Source organism: Petaurus breviceps, unplaced genomic scaffold, assembly GCF_028583685.1.
Source record: "Petaurus breviceps papuanus isolate PSGF00001 unplaced genomic scaffold, PetGlider_PUasm1.0 126, whole genome shotgun sequence".
NCBI classification, from domain to species: Eukaryota; Metazoa; Chordata; class Mammalia; order Diprotodontia; family Petauridae; genus Petaurus; species Petaurus breviceps.
In genome coordinates this window covers 56,251,734-56,271,364 of record NW_027185655.1, presented here as the reverse complement: position 1 = coordinate 56,271,364, position 19,631 = coordinate 56,251,734, and the positions used below count along the sequence as shown (strand labels likewise).

Sequence of the window (19,631 nt, the reverse complement as noted above, 5' to 3'; positions counted from 1 at the left end):
AAAGAAGCTAACAGTCTCTTTGCTAATCATTGTGTGAGGCATTGGGGGTCACAAAGACAAAATGCTTTCTAGAAGGTTATATTCTATCTGACATAGAGTACATAACAATAAATAAACAATTCTCACTCAGCACAGAGACATCTCCAGATATAAATATATACAAAATAAATACAAAATCATTCTTTCTTCGATGTTTGGGAGATAGGGAGAGATAACAGTGGAGGCTTTAAGGGGCCATTTAAGCAAAGTTTTAAAAGCCAAACCAGAGGTGTTTATATTTTATCATGGAAGCAATAAAGAGTGACTGGGATTTATTTACTTAAGGGAGTAAAATAGTAAAACATCCAAGTATGGAAAATCACTTTGGTAGCTATGAGAAAATGGAATGGAGTGAAGGAGGGGGAAGCTTTAGGCCAGGAATCACATTAGGATGTTCTTGAAACAGTTAAATGTGATAAGGGCTTAAACTGAAGTGGTGCTGGTGGGAACATTCATTCAGTAAACATTTATTAAGCTACTACTACTGTGCTAAACACCCCAAAAAAGACAAAAGGCAGTTCCTGCCCTCAAGGAGTTTACAGTCTAATGGGGTAGGCAGCATGCAAATACATATATACAGAGCACACTATATAGAGGATAAATAGGAAATAATTAACTGAGGGAAAGCACTAGAATTAAGAAGGGTTGGGGAAATAGATATTTCTATTTCCTGTAGAAAGTGGGATATCAGTTAGGATTTAAAGAAAGCCAGGGAGATCAGTGGTTAGAGGAGAGTAAGAACAGTGAGAAGGGGATGGATTTGATAAGATTTGGTGACTCAGTGGATATGTGAGGTGAGGTAGAGTGAGGAAATGAGAATAATGCTTAGGTACAAACCTGGGAGACTGGAAAGATCGAAGTGTCCTCAAAAGAAGTAGGAAATTTCAGAAGAGAGGGTGGGCTTGGGAAGTTGGTCTGGGAGATGTTATATGTCTGTTCTGTTGTGGACATGTTAAATTTGGAACTGTCTGTGGGTCAGCCAGTTTGAGATGTCCTATAGAAAATCTGTGAGACAGTACAGCTCAAGAGAAAATGAGGCTTGATAGATACTATTTGTTCTCTAAGGAAGTGCTGAATCAACTTACTTCTGTGCTGACAAAATAGGCCAGGAAATTTTCTAAAACCAAGAGAACAAAAAGATCTTATTTCTGAAGTCACATTAATATCCAAAGTATTACAAATGTTATATTTGTAGATAATTTCTAAGGTCCGTGTTGGCTTTATGAAATTCTTTATTATCAATAAAAAAAACCTACATGTCATCAACTTGCCCTTAAAATGAAAGCTAATCTCTCTGGCATTCATTACACAAAACAAATGTCTACAATTACTTCTGAGGGCAGCTAAGACTTCTTTTCCTGAGTTCAAATCTGACCTTAGACACTTCCTAACTGTGGAAGCCTGGACACATCATTTCACCCTGTTTACCTCAGTTTTCCTCATCTGTCAAATGAGCTGGAAAAGGAAATCGTAAGCCATTCCAGTTTCTTTGCCAAGAAAATCCCAGGGAGCAGGTAGGTGGTGCAGTGAATAGAGCACCAGCCCCGAGAGTCAGGAGGACCTGAGTTCAAGTCCAGCCTCAGACACTTAACACTTACTAGCCATGTGACCTGGGCAAGTCACTTAAACCCAATTGCCCTGCCTTCCCCCTCCAAAAAAAAAAAAAAGAAAACCCCAAATTGGAGTCAGATATGACTGAAATAACTGAACAGCAGCCCCACAATTACTTCTAAACAAAACCTATTGCAATGTTGCTTAATCTGAAACAATATCTAATCTTGGTATCCCAACCACTTTGTCAGCCTGGTGCTTTTTTTAAATGCATAAAATTGAATATACAGGATTACAGCGGAAACAGATTATATTGAAACACAGCTGTCAAAATATTTTTGTAAGTCCACAGACCCCCATTTAAGAACCCCTTGTGTAATGGAAGTCTGTGTTAGTTCCCTCTTCCAGTCATGTAAATTTCACCATTAGTCCCCCAAATAAACAGCTTCTAATTTATAATTCTCATCGCTTGGAACTCTTCATAGTTTTTCATATCTTTTCTGTTAGACAACTCATTGGAATGCCGATTCCAGTCCCCCAACAAATAGTGATCATTTGCCCTGCACTTATGCAAGAGGAAGCTAATGCTCCCTGGCCACCATAATAGAGTATGATCATTTTCATGGTAGATCATGAGAACTTCAAATAGCATCACAGCCGCAGTAATTTACCACTTACACTGCCAAGCCTAGTGAAGTAAGTCACATAGTCCACGCCTGATTTACAACTCCAAGGCTTTAGCCCTAACCACTTCAGGACACAGTTTCTTCCTATGTGTATTGTGTGGTGATTGAGAAGGGGATTTGCTTTAAAACATTTTTCTACTAAGGTGCTAAATTGACTGTTAACTGCAGAGGAGAATGGGAGTGGGGAGCATTGCTGGGAGTAATAAGGAAACGTAAAGGCTTTTCTTTATGAGAGAGGCAAGTATATACACTGTCAGATGTATTGTTTCAGTTAATCTTTTTTTTTTTGGAGAAGTATTCTTTACTTGGTTAGCTGGTTCTTTTGTTCCTTATGACGTTTTATTAACAAACTGCTAAAATCTTGCAAGCATCCGGCCGCTGCAAGGGAATCATGTATCTGGTAGAAGCAAATGAGCCCACTGTGCATCTTGGGAAGTAGGTGTGGAATATGGCACAAAAAGATAAACCCATTATAAGAGCTTTCAGACTTTGGGCAGGAGAAAAGGGTGTAACTCAGACACTCTGCATTTTTATACAATTAGTAAAAATAAAGATGGAAACCCACTGTGATCAAGCAATGCAAAATTCCTGCATTTTGCCATTTCTTTTTTTTATTGGTGCCTAATGTAACAAGATGCCAGGCACTACAGGTGGAAGCAGAGCTAATTAACATTGGGATTACATTGTTATGAATAAAGTGGTATGTCTTTCATAGGCACTGGAAAATGAGGGAAGTTGGTTATATAGAAAAACAGGAAGCGTGCATAGGTCAAGGGCTACAGTGGTGCCCATGGATGTCGAAAAGTCTACCTCATTCACAGAGCTTCTGGGGGTGAATTATGGCAGGGCATAGACAAGAAGACATCAATGGGTTGCAGGCTACACAGATGAAAAGAGTAGCCATACCCATGAGACCATCCATCAAAGTATTAAAGTATGTCTAAATAATTTTTTAAATGAACATTGGGATCATCTTGCTGCATATAGTCAAATAAAGAAGTACTTTAATAGTTTTGTGACTTGTGATTCCATCTCTGTGTGTGTTCTCTGCCAACACAGACTGTAACTACTCTGTGATTTAGTTGAAAGTCTTTGATGGTTGCTGTAACAGGGTGATCAGCCTGAGGGTCTCCAGCCTTATAGACATATAGCCTGTTAATTGACTCATACTCAAAGACTTTCCAGCTTGGTAGATGACCTACCAGAAATTATGCTCTACTCACTGGCAAAACCTTTAAGACCCTAGAGTCCATGATGAAGCAAGGATATAGTGCTCAGTTGCACTACTCCCCAATAAAAACCCTCAATCATTAATACCCATTTTGTCAAGTAATATAATGCAATATAAACAGAAACTCTTATCCTAAGTAATCTGACCATTGGATTTGCTTATTAAAGACTCATTTTCTCAGTAGGAATTCTTAGAAGTGACAGAAGTCATCAGTACCAATAAAAATCCTTATTCTATGTTCACCTTTGTAAGAAAAGCTACTCCTTCCCCCCCCCTTTTCTATATCCATGGGTTTTATTTATTTATCTAGTATTTAATTTTTCCCCAGTAACATGTAAAAACAACTTTTAACCTTCGTTTTTAAAACTCTGAGTTCCCAGTTCTCTCGCTTTCTCCATCCCCACCCCCAGCCCCAAGCAGTTTTCTATAGGTTATATATGTGTAGTCATGCAAAACATATCCATAATAGCCATGTTGTGAAAGAAAACAAAGATAAGAAGAAAAATTAAAAATGAAAAAAAAATGTTGCTTCAGTCTGCATTCAGACAGCATCATTTCTTTCTTTGGGGATGGATAGCATATTTCATCCTATGTCCTTCAGAGTTGTCATGGATCTTTGTATTGCTGAGAACAGTTAAGTCACTCTCAGCTGGTTATCTTACAATATTGCTGTTACTTTGTACCCAGTACATTTCACTTTGCATCAACTCATGTAAGTCTTTTCAGGTTTTTCTGAGAGCATCTTGCTCATCGTTTCTTACACTATAATAGTATTCCATCATAAAATTACAAACCACAACTTATTCAGCCATTCCCCATTTGATGGGCATCCCCTCCCTCAATTTCAAATTCTTTACCCCCCAGAAAAGAACTACTGTAAATATTTTAGTACATATGGGTCCTTTTCCTTTTTGTTTATTATCTCTTCTGACCTAGTAGTGGTACTGCTATGTCAAAGGGTGTGCATGGTTTTTTAGCCCTTTGGGCATAGTTCCAAATTGCTCCATAGAATGGTTTAACCAATTCACAACTATGACAGCAGTACATCAATGTCTTGTTTTCCCCACATCCCCTCCAACATTTGTCATTTACCTTTTCAGTCATATTATCTAATAGAATAGGTTTGAAGTAATACCTCAGAATTGTTTTAACTTGCATTTCTCTAATCAAAAATGAGTTAGAATATTTTTTCATATGGCTATAGATAGCTTTAATTACTTCATCTGAAATCTGACTATATCTTTTGATCATTTATCAATTGGGGAATTACTCTTATGTTTTATAAATTTGACACAGTTCTCTATATGTTAGAGAAATTAGGCTTTTGTCAGAGAAACTTGGTTCAGAATTTTTTTCACAATTACTACTATTGCTAACTGTATTTCCCTCCATCCTATTTTCCCATATATTCTATTCTCTCTCTCCTTTCACGCTGTCCCTCCTCAAAAGTGTTTTGTTTATAATTACCCCTTCCCCCAATCTGCCCTCCTTTCTGTCACCACAACCACCTCCCTTCTCTTATCCCCTTACCCTTCTGTTTTCCTGTACATTAAGATAGATTTCCATATCCCATTGCTTTTGTAGAAAAGATACTTTTGGTGTGGGATATTTTCCTTTACTGTATCATTACGTTCTTTCCTTTCCTTTCTTGCTTTTGATGCCTAGGCTTATATGATTATGACTGGGTTTCCTTCATGCATGATCTGTCTCTTCATGGTGCTATTGTTTCATTTACCTAGAAGCTCAGGAGCTTAGCAGTCCCATTCATTTGATGTGTGATATGGATTTTTTCCAAGTGGTAGCCTTGGAATTCAGTTTTCATTTTGCTCTCTGGTACTGTACTTCTGAACAATATTTTAAAATTCCTTACAATATGGCATCCAGATATTTTGTTTAACCAGGTTTTTTTTTTTTCTGAGAGGTGAAAAAATTATCAATTCTCTCTGTTCTGTTTTCTGGGTCAGTTGTTTTTGAGAAATATCTCATATGGTTTTAAAATTCTGTTATTTTGACTTTGCTATAATTTTTTAGTTATATAATTGGATTGTTATTTGGGTTTCTTGAATTTCCACCAAATTGTCTACTTGCTAACATTTTCTCCCTTCTGTACAAAGCTCTTTATTCTCCTAAGTTTTTCTTTTCTCACTTTTATTTTGATGGACATCTTTTTTTTTTCTATCTCCCTAACTTCTAAATATTACCCCCTCTTCCCTACTCCATCTGGCAAGTTACTTTTTATGATAAAGAATAAAAAACAAAGAGGGAAAAAGTAATTGAGCAAACTTAGCCAACTCATCAACTATAGCCAGCAGTGTGTTTAATCTTCCATGTTCCTAATGCCCCAGACCTTGCAGAGGAAAGGGAAGTATATTTTCTCAACTCTTTTTAATCCCATAGCCCTCAGTTTAATTTTTTTCTTTCTGTTTACATTCTTGTGATCATCATGTAGATTATCTTGATTTTTGCTTACTTCACTCTATATTAGTTTTTTTCATAAAGAATTCTCATTTCACCTCTTATCTCAGTTTTTTTAATAGGCATTATAGTTACTTTCAGTCCATTCATAGACTTAGAGCAAAAAGTCATCTTTTAGTCTAGCCCTTTCCTTTTAGAGATGAAGAAACTGAAATCCAGTGATGTTAGGTAGATCTACAAAAGGTCCCATAAGTAAGTGGCCAAAGTCAGGATTAAAATCCAAATTAAATCAAAAGTTTCTGACTGAAAATAGGTACAATAAACATTTATTAAGCACCTACTATTTGCTAGGCACTGTGCTAAACACTGGGGACACGTAAGAAAAAAGAAAGATAGTCCCTGCCCTCAAGGAGCTTACATTCTGATTGGGGAAGACTGTACACAAAAGGAAACTGAAGGGAGTAAGGGTGTAGTATAATACCCAGCTGGGGACATGATGTTGGAGTTATCTAAGAAGAGTAGCTGGTGGTAAATAGATGTCTGAGATTTTGAGCCCTCTATAAGGGAAAGCTCTGGGAAAAGATCTTTTGCTCTGCCCTCCAGCCTTTTCTAATCAGAGGGACAGAAGCTACTGAGGGTACTGATGAGGCATGGGGACCAAAGCTGAAGTAATCTCTGTGTTGATGAGTTTCCTGGTGATGAACCAAAGCTGGGGGGGGGGGGGTGTTACATGATGCTGCTGCTGGAGTGAGAACCAAGCCAAGCAGTTGGTGGCAAATGAGTTCTTTCCACTGCATCCCACAACTTCTCTACGTGCCAACATGCAGTCAGCCCGTGCCCTTTGCTGGTTCCCTGCCAGTCTCCATTCCTGAGGGTTTGGAAGGTAACCTGATCCCATGGGCCCTCAGTAGTTAGAAGTTCCTTCCCTAATGTTCACTTTCTTTCTGTTTTTCCTGAGACTCAGCTTGTTAGTTAATACAGAATTATTCTTTTCTGGAGTTTTATCCTGGGATTGTCTTAACTCATGGGTGTCAAACTCAGATAGAAACAGGAGCCATTAATCCATACACAAAGGTCCCTGTGGGCCATAGTTTGACTTAGTTTTAAAATGTGATTGATTATCTATGTTTTGTTATATCTTTATTTTAAATATTTCCCAGTTATATTTTAAATCATCACCTTCATGTTAACTCAGGTTCCCCTCCTACCCTAGGGATCACGAGTTTGCCTTTGCTTATTCATTTCCCTAGGCTTTGTTTGCTGTTTTCCCCTTCTTTGTTAAATATCTGAGGCTGATTACTTGCCTCTTGCAAATCCAGCTCACTTTCTAGTCCAGACATCACCCTCCTGTTCTCTTTAGTCCTTTTGGGGAAGGAAGGGTAACAACAAAACAATCATGAACTTCCTTTAGTTAGGGATTGGATAACTCTTGTTGAAATGCTGCCAAACTACAATCTCTGCTAGGGATGAGTTGTACAAGTCTTCCTCACCTATAACTCCTCACAAGCCTCTCTTGATTCTGCCACTGTTTGGTAACCCTGTAACACAGATCCCTCAGCACCCAGATCCCATAAGAGCCGTGAGTAGATGCATAGGAGCAGTCAGTGAGCAGAGAGCCGCAGCAGCCATGCAGCAGCTTCTGACCCAAATCCTCTGCCTTCTGCCCCTGCTGTCTACAACTAATGGGTTGTATAACACAGCTTTAAAGGAGCAAAGACGGGTGAGCTGCTTGTGATAGTAGTAGCGAGAGTTTATTAGGATAGATTCATTCATCAGAAGAAGGATTCTGTTTTGAACAAATGAAACCAAGTTTGAACGTAATTTTCTAGTAAGCACAAAAAATGTTTAAAGTTGAAATTATTAATATCAACCACCAGGCTTTCTATTTGAGGAGCTAGGCTGAGAGCTGTTTCAAACAGAGGGGTGTAAACCAAAATTCCTTTCAGATGGAGTTTAACAAATAAAAGATTGGGAGTGGGGATTTTGTGAGCTCAAAACACCTTGCTGATAAAAATAATTTCTTCTGGGAAAATTAGTCTGATCTTATCTAGCTGTATCCAGTGTTATAGATCCCTTCTTTTCTGATTTGTTTTTGTCTAAGCTAATTTAGTATGATGACTTTCAAATATATTATCAATCGAATAAGTTATATAGTGTAATAATAGTATGTCTGTTAGATATAATTACCACTTTAATAGAATTCTTGGATATATCCAAAGAGGAAGAGAAGCATTCCTCTCTTAATAGAGTTTCACTAGAAGCAACTCGATGGTGCAATAAAAAGAGTATTGAACCTGAAGACAGGAAGACCTGCGTTCAAATTTGGTCACACCAACTGTGTGATCCTGCACAAGTCACTTAACCTTTGTCTATCTTAGCTTCCTCATCTGTAAAATGGGAACACTATTCCCCAAGGGTTGTTGTGGTGATAAAATCAGAAATTTTTAAGTGTTTGTAAATCTTAAAGCACTTATGCTAGCTTTTATCATCATCTTCCTCAGGTAGAATGCTTTATACTTGAAAAATCTGTACCTCTGCTTCCCATCAGTTCAAGTAGACGTTAAATAAGTTATTTCGTGATGTTCCTTCTCTAGTAAAAGTGACATGTTTATAAAATTAATAATTTTAAAATTATTGTTAATTAAAAATTAACTCAAGATTTCAAAACCAGGTTTTAAGAATCACTGGTTTACTAAGGGTAATATATGAACAATTCTTAGAAAAATGGTTGTGTACACTAAGAATTTAGGATCTGTATAAGCCTTCCATGAGCATGTACCTCTTTTCTGTGCTAATTAATGATTACAGTGATGATGAGATCAGGTTTATGAGATTAATATATAGATAGACCTGTATATTATTCTAGGGACCAAAGGAGTACAAAATTCTCACTTCTTCTCAAAAAGCTGCCCAAAGTTTCTGTCCAACTGATGATGGCTAGATTGCAATTTTTGATAATTGAATAGCATGAATAATTTTATGTTGTTCCTTAAACTGGTTGTCTCCTAGACCAAATATGTCAAACTCAAATAGAAATGGGGGCCAGTAAAGCATACATAAAGATTTCTGCAGGCCATATCTTGACTAAGAGAACCACTGATGTTTATGAACTGATGCTAACTGAAGTGAGCAGAACCAGGAGAACATTGTAACATCGTAACAGCAACATTGTGGGATGATCAGTTTTAATAGACTTGGCTCTTCTCAGCAATGCAAGGTTCTAAGACAGCTCCAAAAGGCTCATGATAGAAAATGCTATGGAGTCTGAATACAGATCAAAGCATACTATTTTTTCTCTCTTTTTGTTTGTTTTTTTTCTTTCTTGTGGATTTTTTCCTTTTGTTCTGATTGTTCTTTTACAACACGACTAATGTGGAAATATGTATAATTATACATGTATGACCTATGTCATATTGCCTACCATCTTGGGGAGGAGGAAAAAGGAAAATTAAAATTCAAAATCATATAAAAATGATTATCAAAAACTAAAAATTAATTAGTTAATTTTTAAAGTCACATTTATATATTTGTTTTCTTATTTTTTTAAATTAATACATCAGCATGTCAAAATCAGATAAGAATCTGGTTTGGGCTACACTTAGTGTGGAGAGCTACATGTTTCAAACCTGCGACCATCCTTCCTAGGGTCTAGATAACTGCTAGATTGCTTTGTGATGGTTATTGTTCTTTCTGTGTACATTGTAATAGACATACTGGATTTTCTTGGTTTTTCTTACTTCACTTTGCACGAGTCTGTATATTTCCATATATCTCTATATTCATCATTTCCTCCAGGACAACAAAATTCCATTATATTTGTGTACTGCAGTTTAGCTATTCTCCAGTCAATAAGCACCTATTTGTTTCCAGTCCTTTTTTAACAAAAAAAAAAAAAGGCTTTTTAAAACATTTTTTGTATATGGAGCCTTTCTTTTTATCAGTGACCTCCTTGGTGTATATATCTAGCAGTGGAATCTCTGGGTCAAAGTGTATGAACATTTTAGCCATTTTAATTAAATCCAAATTACTTTTCAGAATGGTTGTGCCAGTTCGCAGTGCCACCAACAATGGATGGGTATTTATGCCTGTACTTTGGCATCCTCCTCAACACTGACTATTTCCTTCTTTTGTCAGCTTTGTCACTTTGCTAGATGTGAGGTAAAAACTCAGAATTGTTTTGCTTTACATTTATCATTTGTGATCTGGAGAATTCTTTCATATTATTGGTAATAGTTTACAAGTCTCTTGAGAACTATATGCTTTTGTCGTTGTGTTTTTTCAGTCATGTCCAACTCTCTGTGACCCCGTTTGGGATTTTCTTGGCAAAGATACTGGAGTGATTCACCATTTCCTTCTCTGGTTCCATTTCCTTCTCTGGTTCATTTTACAGATAAGGAAACTGAGGCAAATAGGGTTAAGTGACTTACCCAGGATCACATAGCTAGTAAGTGTCTGATTCCAGATTTGAACTTGGGTCTTCTTGACTCTACAACTGGTGTTCTATCCACTGTGCCACGTAGCCGCTTCTCAGAATTAGTTTAATTGAGTGCTAGGCCATGGACAGTGTGGTCCATAGGGCATGAAGAGATAGACATGACTAAATGACTGAACAACTCAATTAAACTACCTGAGGTTTCAACTTGTAGCACCCCACATGCTCATATGCTTTGAGTATTTACTGGAAATCGACTTTGGTTTTCTAAATTTCTATGAGTTGTCTGGATATCTTTGATGCCAACTCTGTTATTCTTGACATAATTCTTACACCACCATTTCACACATTTTCAGCCTTTTACATTATCCTTGCCTCATTAACCAGATGTATTTTTAAAAATCTAAATGTGTTCTCTATGTTCAAGTCTTGGGCCAGCTCTTTCTTTTTTCCTTCAATGAAATTGTACAAAACAGGTATATTCATTTCACTGAATAATTTAATACCTTTTTGCACTTCTTTGCAAAGGTGGGGAAGTATTTCTTATACAGTCAAGATTTTGTTTGATTTTGTTATTTTTTTAAAAAGGTGAATCTTTGTTACAAGGGAAACCTGAGTAGGAAGGAAGATGAATTTACATAAAATAAATGATTACAGTAAAAAGCATCAATAAAAATAATTCTTTCAAAAGTGCGGAATTCAGTTGAATTAAACTATATCTTACTATATTACAGATTTGACCTAAAATTGAGGTTGTTATAGGCAATATTTGACATGAATTTTATAAAATACAATATTTATAAATTACACATTTAATGTATGTTGTAATTTAATATAAATTTAATTATTAAAAATTTCATATTTTATTTTTATTGTTTTTAAATTGAGGAATATTCAGATTAATTTTTTTTCATATCATTACAGTGCTTAACACAAATGTTAACTTCTTAGGGCTTAAGAGCATCAAGTATATTTTAAATCTTTATCCTGCTCCAGAACTCTAAGCATTCTTTAATATGACCTAATAATTCTCATTGATAACTATGCTCTATGGTTTACACAGTATTTTACTGACAACTCCATAAGATAGGTAATGTATTACTTACATTTTTAAAGTTGAGGAAACTGATGCTTAGTGAGATTACCCTGTGGTCACTTAACTAGCAAATGTAAGAACTCCTAAACTATCCATTCTTGCTGTCCAAACATCTAGAATCAGTCAGCAAGCATTTATTATGCACTTACTGTGTACCTAGCACCAAGTCAAGTCCTAGAGACACAAAGAAAGACAAAAAGAACCCCTGCCCTCAAGAAGCTTACATTCTTTTTTTTTTCTTTTTGGAGGAGGAAAGGCAGGGCAATTTGGGGTTAAGTGATTTGCCCAAGGTCACATGGCTACTAAGTGTTAAGTGTCTGAGGCTGGATTTTAATTCAGGTCCTCCTGACTCCAGAGCTGGTGCTCTATTCACTGCACCACCTAGCCTTCCCAAGAAGCTTACATTCTAATAGGGAAAGATAACATGTAAATAAACAGGTACCTTCAAAATATATCCAGATGAGATGAAATATTGCCTTGGAGGAGAAGTCTTTAGTAGCTGAGAGAAGATTAAAGATGTAAGAAAAAACCCAACTCGGGCAGGTAGGTGGTGCAGTGAACAGACCGCTGGACCTGGAGTCAGGAGGACCTGAGTTCAAATTTGACCTCAGACACTTAACACAAAAACTAGTCATGTGACCTTGGGCAAGTCACTTAACACCAATTGTCCTCCAAAAAAAAAAAAACACAAACAAACCCCACCATCTTTCAGTAACATACCATTGGCACAGCTACTTCTTAACCACATTCAGGAGACCTTGCAGTAAAAATGAAATGTGTTTTTGAGTTTTGGATCTCTCATTTCAAGTTGGAAGAATGATGGGTAAACATTAGGCCCTATGGGAAGGGGCAGCAGCTACAACAGAGATAACAAATGAGAAAACCTACATGAAGCCCTTGAATGACCATACAGATATAAACAGGTTGTTGTTCTGTCCCCGTTGGAGGTTAGGACATATTGGCCATAGGGCAACAAAGAATGCCTGTTTCATTGGCTAAAATGATCTAAATAAATGAGTCATTTATAATTGGGTACAAGCAGAGAGGGCAAGTGCCTATTATAGGGGCAATAGGCATGGAAGTCTCCCCATAGGAGGTTAGGGCATATTGGCTACAGGGCAAAGAGTTACTGTTTCATTGGCTTAAATGATCTAAATAAATGAGTCATATACAACTGGGTGCAAGCAGAGAGGATAAGTGCCTATTATGGGGTCAGTACGTGTGGAGGTGAGAGTCAGGGCATCATAAAGAACTATTGATTGGTGAGTGGATCTTTTCAGCCCACAGCATTAGTAATGTAATCTACAGATACTAAAGGAAATATTAACTAGTAGTCTATTCAGGAATTAGCTTCTCTTCATTCTTGATATAAGCTAGTTTGTTTGAGTAACTGACAGCACCTTGATTACAAGCAAATAATGGTTACTAATTTTAAAAAAGAAAACAGCCCTTGTTTGGATTTCACAAGTAGGTTTGAATTTCACATATCTTTCATTTCATATCAAGGAGTCTTCAGTCTACACTTTGCTTGGGTTACATCCTGTAAGGAAAGCTTACGGGTTGCTTAAAGTAACTTTTAGCTTGAGGAATTGAGTAAAACAGAAGATTATTCATAATTATTCATTACTCATTTACTGTGTGTTCTTTACTGATGTTAGATTTACACGTGTACATGGGAATATCTCTACATATCAGATGCATGCACAAGTCTAGATTTACATTTGCTAATGGTGGTAAGGATATATGTTTGTCTTCCTTTGAATGTATTGTGGTCACATTCTCCTAGATTTAAAAATGCTGAAATTTCAGTGGGCCTGATGTGTCCAACTGTAGTGTGTGACTTCCACATGTCAGTTCTGCTCATGAATCTCTTAGAGTTTGAGGGGTGGGGAAGGGGAAGAGGATCAATAATCTACTTGCTCTCCTGACCTGAGTTCCTAACCTTTTGCATCCTGGGAATTGCCCATTGCTGGATATTTTTTTTCCTCCTTTGCCCAGGCTGAACAATCCAAGGAAGCACAGAAGCAAGATTTGAATGCTGAGAAGCTGATGAGGAAAGTCTCCAAGGACGTGTGTCGGCTTCGGGAGCAGAGCCAGAAAGTGCCCCTCCAGGTGCAGTCATTCAGGTAGCACCTACTTGGATCTTCTGCCCTGCCTTATTGGTTGTTCTCACCCTATTTTTTTCAGTACTTAACTCCACACAACTTATAGACTGAGTTTTCTAGAAATCTACCTTAGGTCAGTGTCATTTATGATGTTTAGTGTTAGCACCTAAACTCTCTCCTGGCCCTTGATTAAAATATGTCACTTTGGAAAATGCAAATAACCAAAGGGGCGGGGGGGGGGGGGGCAGAACACACACACACACACACAGCAATAATTGTCATGGTTCTGCTAAAATGTTGTTTATTCCTGAAATCTGTGTGTCTAAGTCTCATTACAATGGTGGCATCTCATTAAGAAATCTTGACTCTAGGTATCAGAAAGTACAGAAATTCTTTCTTTTATGGTAAAGGGAGAGAAGGGGCTTCTTAGATGAAGACAAAGCCATGCTTCCAGTGGTGTCATCTCTTTTGTAGTTGGTAAGCGTTTATCCTGTCTAGAAGAACAAAAGGCCCAGGTATTGCAGACATAATCCCCAAATCTCCCAAATATTCCCAGGGTCTGCTGTAATCTAGGCCGACACCTCACATGCTTTCTTTTTCTTTGCACTAATAATTTAAGTAAGAGGGAAAGGAACACTTGATAACTTCTGTCTATCAATTAATCTTAAAAACATTTTTTCACTTATACCACCCTTTTAAGTCTCAGTATTATTTATAAGCTATCTCCCATAATAATAATCATTATTGTTACATAATTGCTATAACCATCATGAACCAGCACATCATCCCACAATATTTGATTTTGTTGCTGTTGAGTCATTTTCAGTTGTGTCTGACTCTTTGTGACCCCATTTAGAGTTTTCTTGGCAAAGATACTGGAGTGCTTGATAGAAACTATGAACATTTCAAGACCTGAACACAATATTGTATTCAGTGGTTTTTGCCATGGAATGGACCATAGGAGGAATGGTGGAACTGTGAAGAATACTTCTAAGAAAAGGCATTAAATACCACCACAACACAGAAACTGAGAGCAGCTGAGGACCTGCAGAAAGCTAACAGGAGATTAGAACAGTATCTAGTTTGAAATGCACAGTTGAAAATGTTAATACCCCATTATTCAATTAAAGGCAATTTAAAAAAAAAGAAACATGCAGGAAAGAATAAAACAAGATTATTAAAACATCTGGATTCCCTTAATTGTTAATTGAAAGCAAAAGTCAAGCAGGTAGGTGGAGCGTTTAAGTCAACTGACATTTAAAGTGACTACTATGTACCAGGCTAAGTTCTGAAGATACCAAAAAAGGCAAAAAAAAAGTCCCTTCTCAAGGAACTCATGATGACAATGGGGGGAACTAAATAAAAACTATATTCTAGCATTAATAAAGGCTAGGAAATGGGGCAGTTAGGTGGTACAGTGAATAGAGCACCAGCCCTGGAGTCAGGAGGACCTGAGTTCAAATCCAGCCTCACTTAACACAAAAACTAGCCATGTGACCTTGGTCAAGTCACTTAATCCCATTGCCCTACCTTCCTCCCTCCAAAAAGAAAAAGAAAAAAGAAAGGCCAGTAAAGGCTTCCTGTGGAAGATAAGATTTTAAGCTGGGACTTAAAGGAAGCCAAAGAAGATAATTTCAGGCATGAGGGACAACCTGTGGAAATGCCCAGAATCAGGCAATGGATTATTAAGTGTGAGAAATGGCAAAGAAGCCAGTGTCATTGGATCATAGAGTACGTGGAGGTTCTTGAGATATGAAGTACTTTGAACACCAAATAGAGAAGATTCTATTTCATCTTGGAGGTTATAAGTGGCTGTTGTAGTTTATTGAGTAGAAGGGGTGACATCGTCAGACTTACACTTTAGGAAGGTCACTTGGACAGCCAAGTGGAAGAAAGACTGAAGTGGGGAGAGAAGAGGCAGAAAGACTAACCAGAAGGCTTATTACAGTGGTCCAGGTATTAGATGATGAAGGCCTGGGTCATCAGAGGCATATATCTGAGAGATGTTGCAAAAGTTCTACCTATACAAGATTTGCAACTGATTGGATATGGGTCATGAGAGCTGTCAAAGATGGCCCTTAGGTTGTGAACCTAGATGATGGGAAAGATGATGGTGCCCTTGATAGTAATCAGAAAATTCAGGGATAGGTAGAAGCACCACTGGCCCTCGAGTTCAAATCTGGCCTGAAACACTTACTAGATGTGTGACCCTAGGCAAGTCACTTAACCTGATTGCCTCCAAAAAAGAATTCACAAGAGAGGTAGATTTAGGGGGGGATAGATAATAAGTTTACTTTTGATTATGTTAAGTTTAAAATGCCTAGAGGACATGTAATTCAAGATGTCCAGTAGGCAACTGAGAATGCAGAACTGGGGATCGAGAGAAGTTTGAGTTGTACAAAATAGATCATCAGCATAGACATCATCCATGGGAATTGATGAGATTGGGAGGTCAGGACAGAGCCTTGGGGGCCACTCAGAATCTGTGGGCACGACCTGGATGAAGATCCAGCAGAGTAGACTGAGAAGGAGTGGTTAGAAAGGTGAGAGTAGAACCAGCAGACAAGCAGGTCATGAAAACCTAAGAAGAAAAGAATATTGCAGGAAAGAGAGTATCTCAAGAGACAGGGGATAGAACACTGGATTTGGATTGAGGAAGACCAGTTTAAATTTATTAGCAAGGCATAGCAACACGTACCTGTGCTCTCAGACACAAACCTGATCTCACCTTACCTTCACAAAAGAACAGTAACCCTTCCAAATAGGCTAATTATCACATATATGTACCTTATACAAAGCGTCCACAGCTTTTCTCACTTATACATGTGTCCCAAAAGTTTTAGTACAGTTTTAAGCTATCTTTGCTTTAATAGCTTAAAAGTGTCCTAAAAATTCTGAAACAACCTTTATGTATAAGCACTTCTAATAAATGATATATTGGATGGAGAACAAAAATGGTGTCAAGTTACAGAATTGAGGAAGTCAATTCAGTAATAATTGAACAAGCCTCTCAAAAGTGCTATAATATTTCTCCAGTTTATTGATTACTTCAAGACGCTTGACTCAGTTCTCCACTCATGGCTTATTCATATACTGTAAAAATATAAAGTAAATCCCAATAGAATGAGAATGCTTGAGTATTTGATATCTGCATAGAAAATAGCCCTCTGTTGAAAGCACAAGGGGCATCAAGAACAGTATGGCATCTTTCAGGGAGATGATTTAAACTCTATCAGATTCTCCCCAGCTTTAAAACCATCACTGTATCTCATAAATAGAATGAATTATGGCTTCCATGTCAAACAGGGAGCCATACCAAAACATCTTTTTAGTCACTTGGTGCACAAGAACGAAATCAAATTATATTGACTACAGTGAAAAACATTTGGAATAGCTTCTCATGGATGATATCCAAAGATACCAGAATATCTTGTGGACCTAATAAGTATAACATTCCCAATATATTCCAAGGAAAGACAAGGGCTTCCAATTTGAATCCAAAGGGCAAACTGAACCAGTAAACAAAGGTCACCCCATAAATACCTTTAGTGCCTCCAGATAAGCTGCATTAAACATGAAGCTGTCAAGGAGAAAGCTATAGCTGTGTATGTCAAGAGATTTCCTGGCATACTAAAATTGAGAATAACATGCAAAAAAATTCATGTCTATGCAACATCATTCTTAGTATATGCTTTTTGAAGTATATATTATATCATACTTAATATATATTATATCATACTTAACCATAACCAATTTGTAAAGCAATCTAACAAAAACATTTACAATATTAATGCAACACAGAGCTTCTCTCCCTAAGGCAGCTATGGAAAGATTAATACTTCTTCACCAGAAGGAAGAATTGTTGACAGTTGTTCTCAGAGAGCATGGTAAACAGGTTAAAAACTTGTAGAAATACTTTTGAATCAAGCAGACATGACTTTACTAAGAAGTAGCAAAGACGCTAACATTTAGGTACATGTCATTGGGTTTGTCGAATGCAACTGAACATGGTTTGCTTCTGGATGGAGCCCATAAAATGGCTGAGATCTGAGGGTAGAATCAAAAGGCCTTTCTTGGGCCACATCCCCATGAACTCATCCAATGTTATGCTTATGAGAAAATATCAAAGGAATGGCTAAATCATGCAAATTTGTTTATAGAAATAGCAAGGCTTGGGTAATTCAGGACTAGGGTCATCCATACCAGAAATTAGACATTAACTTTAAGGGGCCTAAACTTGATAATTATTGTAGAGTATACAAGAAAACAGTAGAAACTATGCAACACATTGCTGCAGACTGTAAAAATTTACACCTACTAAATATCCTATCTCACATGACCTGATGACTAGAAATATCGATTTCTCTATCTGTCTGTCTATGTATATGTATATAGAGACACACACATATCAGAAACTTGCTTGCTTTCACAAATGGAGCAAATGCCTCCTACAAATATGAATCTTGAAAGGTCCTTGAGGATTCAGCAAATAAACTGCACTGGATGGGGACCTTTATACTCAGGACTTTTGCCCACAATCACACTGATATAATACTGATCTGTAAACATTCAAAGATTCATATAATCAAAAAAGGTTTCAAAATATAGTGACCGTGTCAGTAAGCATTTATTTGGCACCTACTGTGTGCCAGGTGCGAAGCCCTTTACAATCTCATTTTCTATTCACAACTTTGGGAGGTAGGTGCTATTACTAAACTTCATTTTACAGTGGAAGAAATTACGGCAAAGAGACGTTAAGTGACTTACCCAGAGTCACAGGGCTAGTAAATATCTGAGGTCACATTTGAACTCAGATCTTCCTGACTCCAGGTCCAGTATTCTATCTACTGTATCACCTAGCCTAGTAGAAGAAATCAAAATTATTTGGGAACAGGAAGAGTAATGTATATATCATCCTTCTCATCCTGTCTGCTACTGGAGTTGTCCTAAAGACATGTCGATTGAGTCTACCTTAGATGAGCTTACTCACATCCTAATGTTTCTTAGATAGATATAAGAAGTCACTATTTTATCAACATGTACAGTAGTGTGCAGAGTGTTAAATATAAAAGAATAACATCAGGATGACGACTTCTCCTAGGACATTTCTATCTGAACTCCTATTGAAATAAAGATGAAAATCACATTATTATTAATAATAACAGTAGTACTAATAATATGTAACTATATGATTATTACTACTAATAATGTGATAACTCAGATTTATAAAGCACTTTGAGTATATAACACTTTTATCACAACAATTCTGTGATGTAGTTAGTTGCAGGTAACCCCATTTTACCAATGAGAAAACAAGTTTAGAGAAGTCAGTTGACTTACCTAAGGTGTCAACAGGAAGAACATCCAAACTCTCATGCTCACCCAGGTTTCTTCCCATTCTGAGCTAAGCACTGTCCCCTCTGTTCCATGTTGCCTTTCATTTCTTCTATCACCCTCTTCAGTTCCGTCCCAACTCAGAAACCTTCATCTGCAAGAGAAGCTCAAGTGTTTGTTTTGATGCTCTTATGTTGTGGAAATTTCATAGAAAATGGGATACTGTGCCTTTTCCTTGATGAAAATCCTAATTTCTTATTTTCTCTTGTTTGGCACTTTTGACCTCAGAAATCTACCTTGCTTCTTTCTTCCTTACCCTTTCCTGATCAAGTTTGTTAATAACCAACACATGCTTTAGTACACAGGACAATTTTTGTCTTTAAGTCAAAATAGTTATCTTAAGTTATCTTATCTTCATAATAATGGGCTATGTCATCTCTCATCAAATGGTCCTTATGGCAGCATGGCATTGGTCTTAAGGAAGTATCTTTATCCTGATTGCCCTTATGACATGCCATTGAGAAACTGTAGTATGCTATTTTTTCCCTTTTTGAGTGTACCCTCTTCTGAATTCATACACCAATCCCTAATCCTTATGTAGAGGTGATCTTGACTTTTAAGAAGCTCTGCTACCACAACAAAAGTTCTGGAAAGTTCTTTTGAGCTAGAAAGACTTATTTATTGACAGAGACAGTGTGTGCGTTTCTTGCCTGAGGACCAGCTTAGCTAAGTACACAAAGGC

The 19,631-nt window shown here is 37.2% G+C and overlaps 1 protein-coding gene across 1 annotated transcript in view; it reads left to right on the top strand.

Annotated features, from left to right (window-relative positions):
* The window catches only part of WWC2 (WW and C2 domain containing 2), a 260,140-nt gene that overhangs the window by 236,929 nt on the left and 3,580 nt on the right, over nt 1-19,631 (top strand). Inside the window, exon 22 of the mRNA XM_069096538.1 lies at nt 13,449-13,576. Coding sequence (XP_068952639.1) covers nt 13,449-13,576 — 128 coding nt within the window. The remainder of the gene's footprint in view (nt 1-13,448; nt 13,577-19,631) is intronic.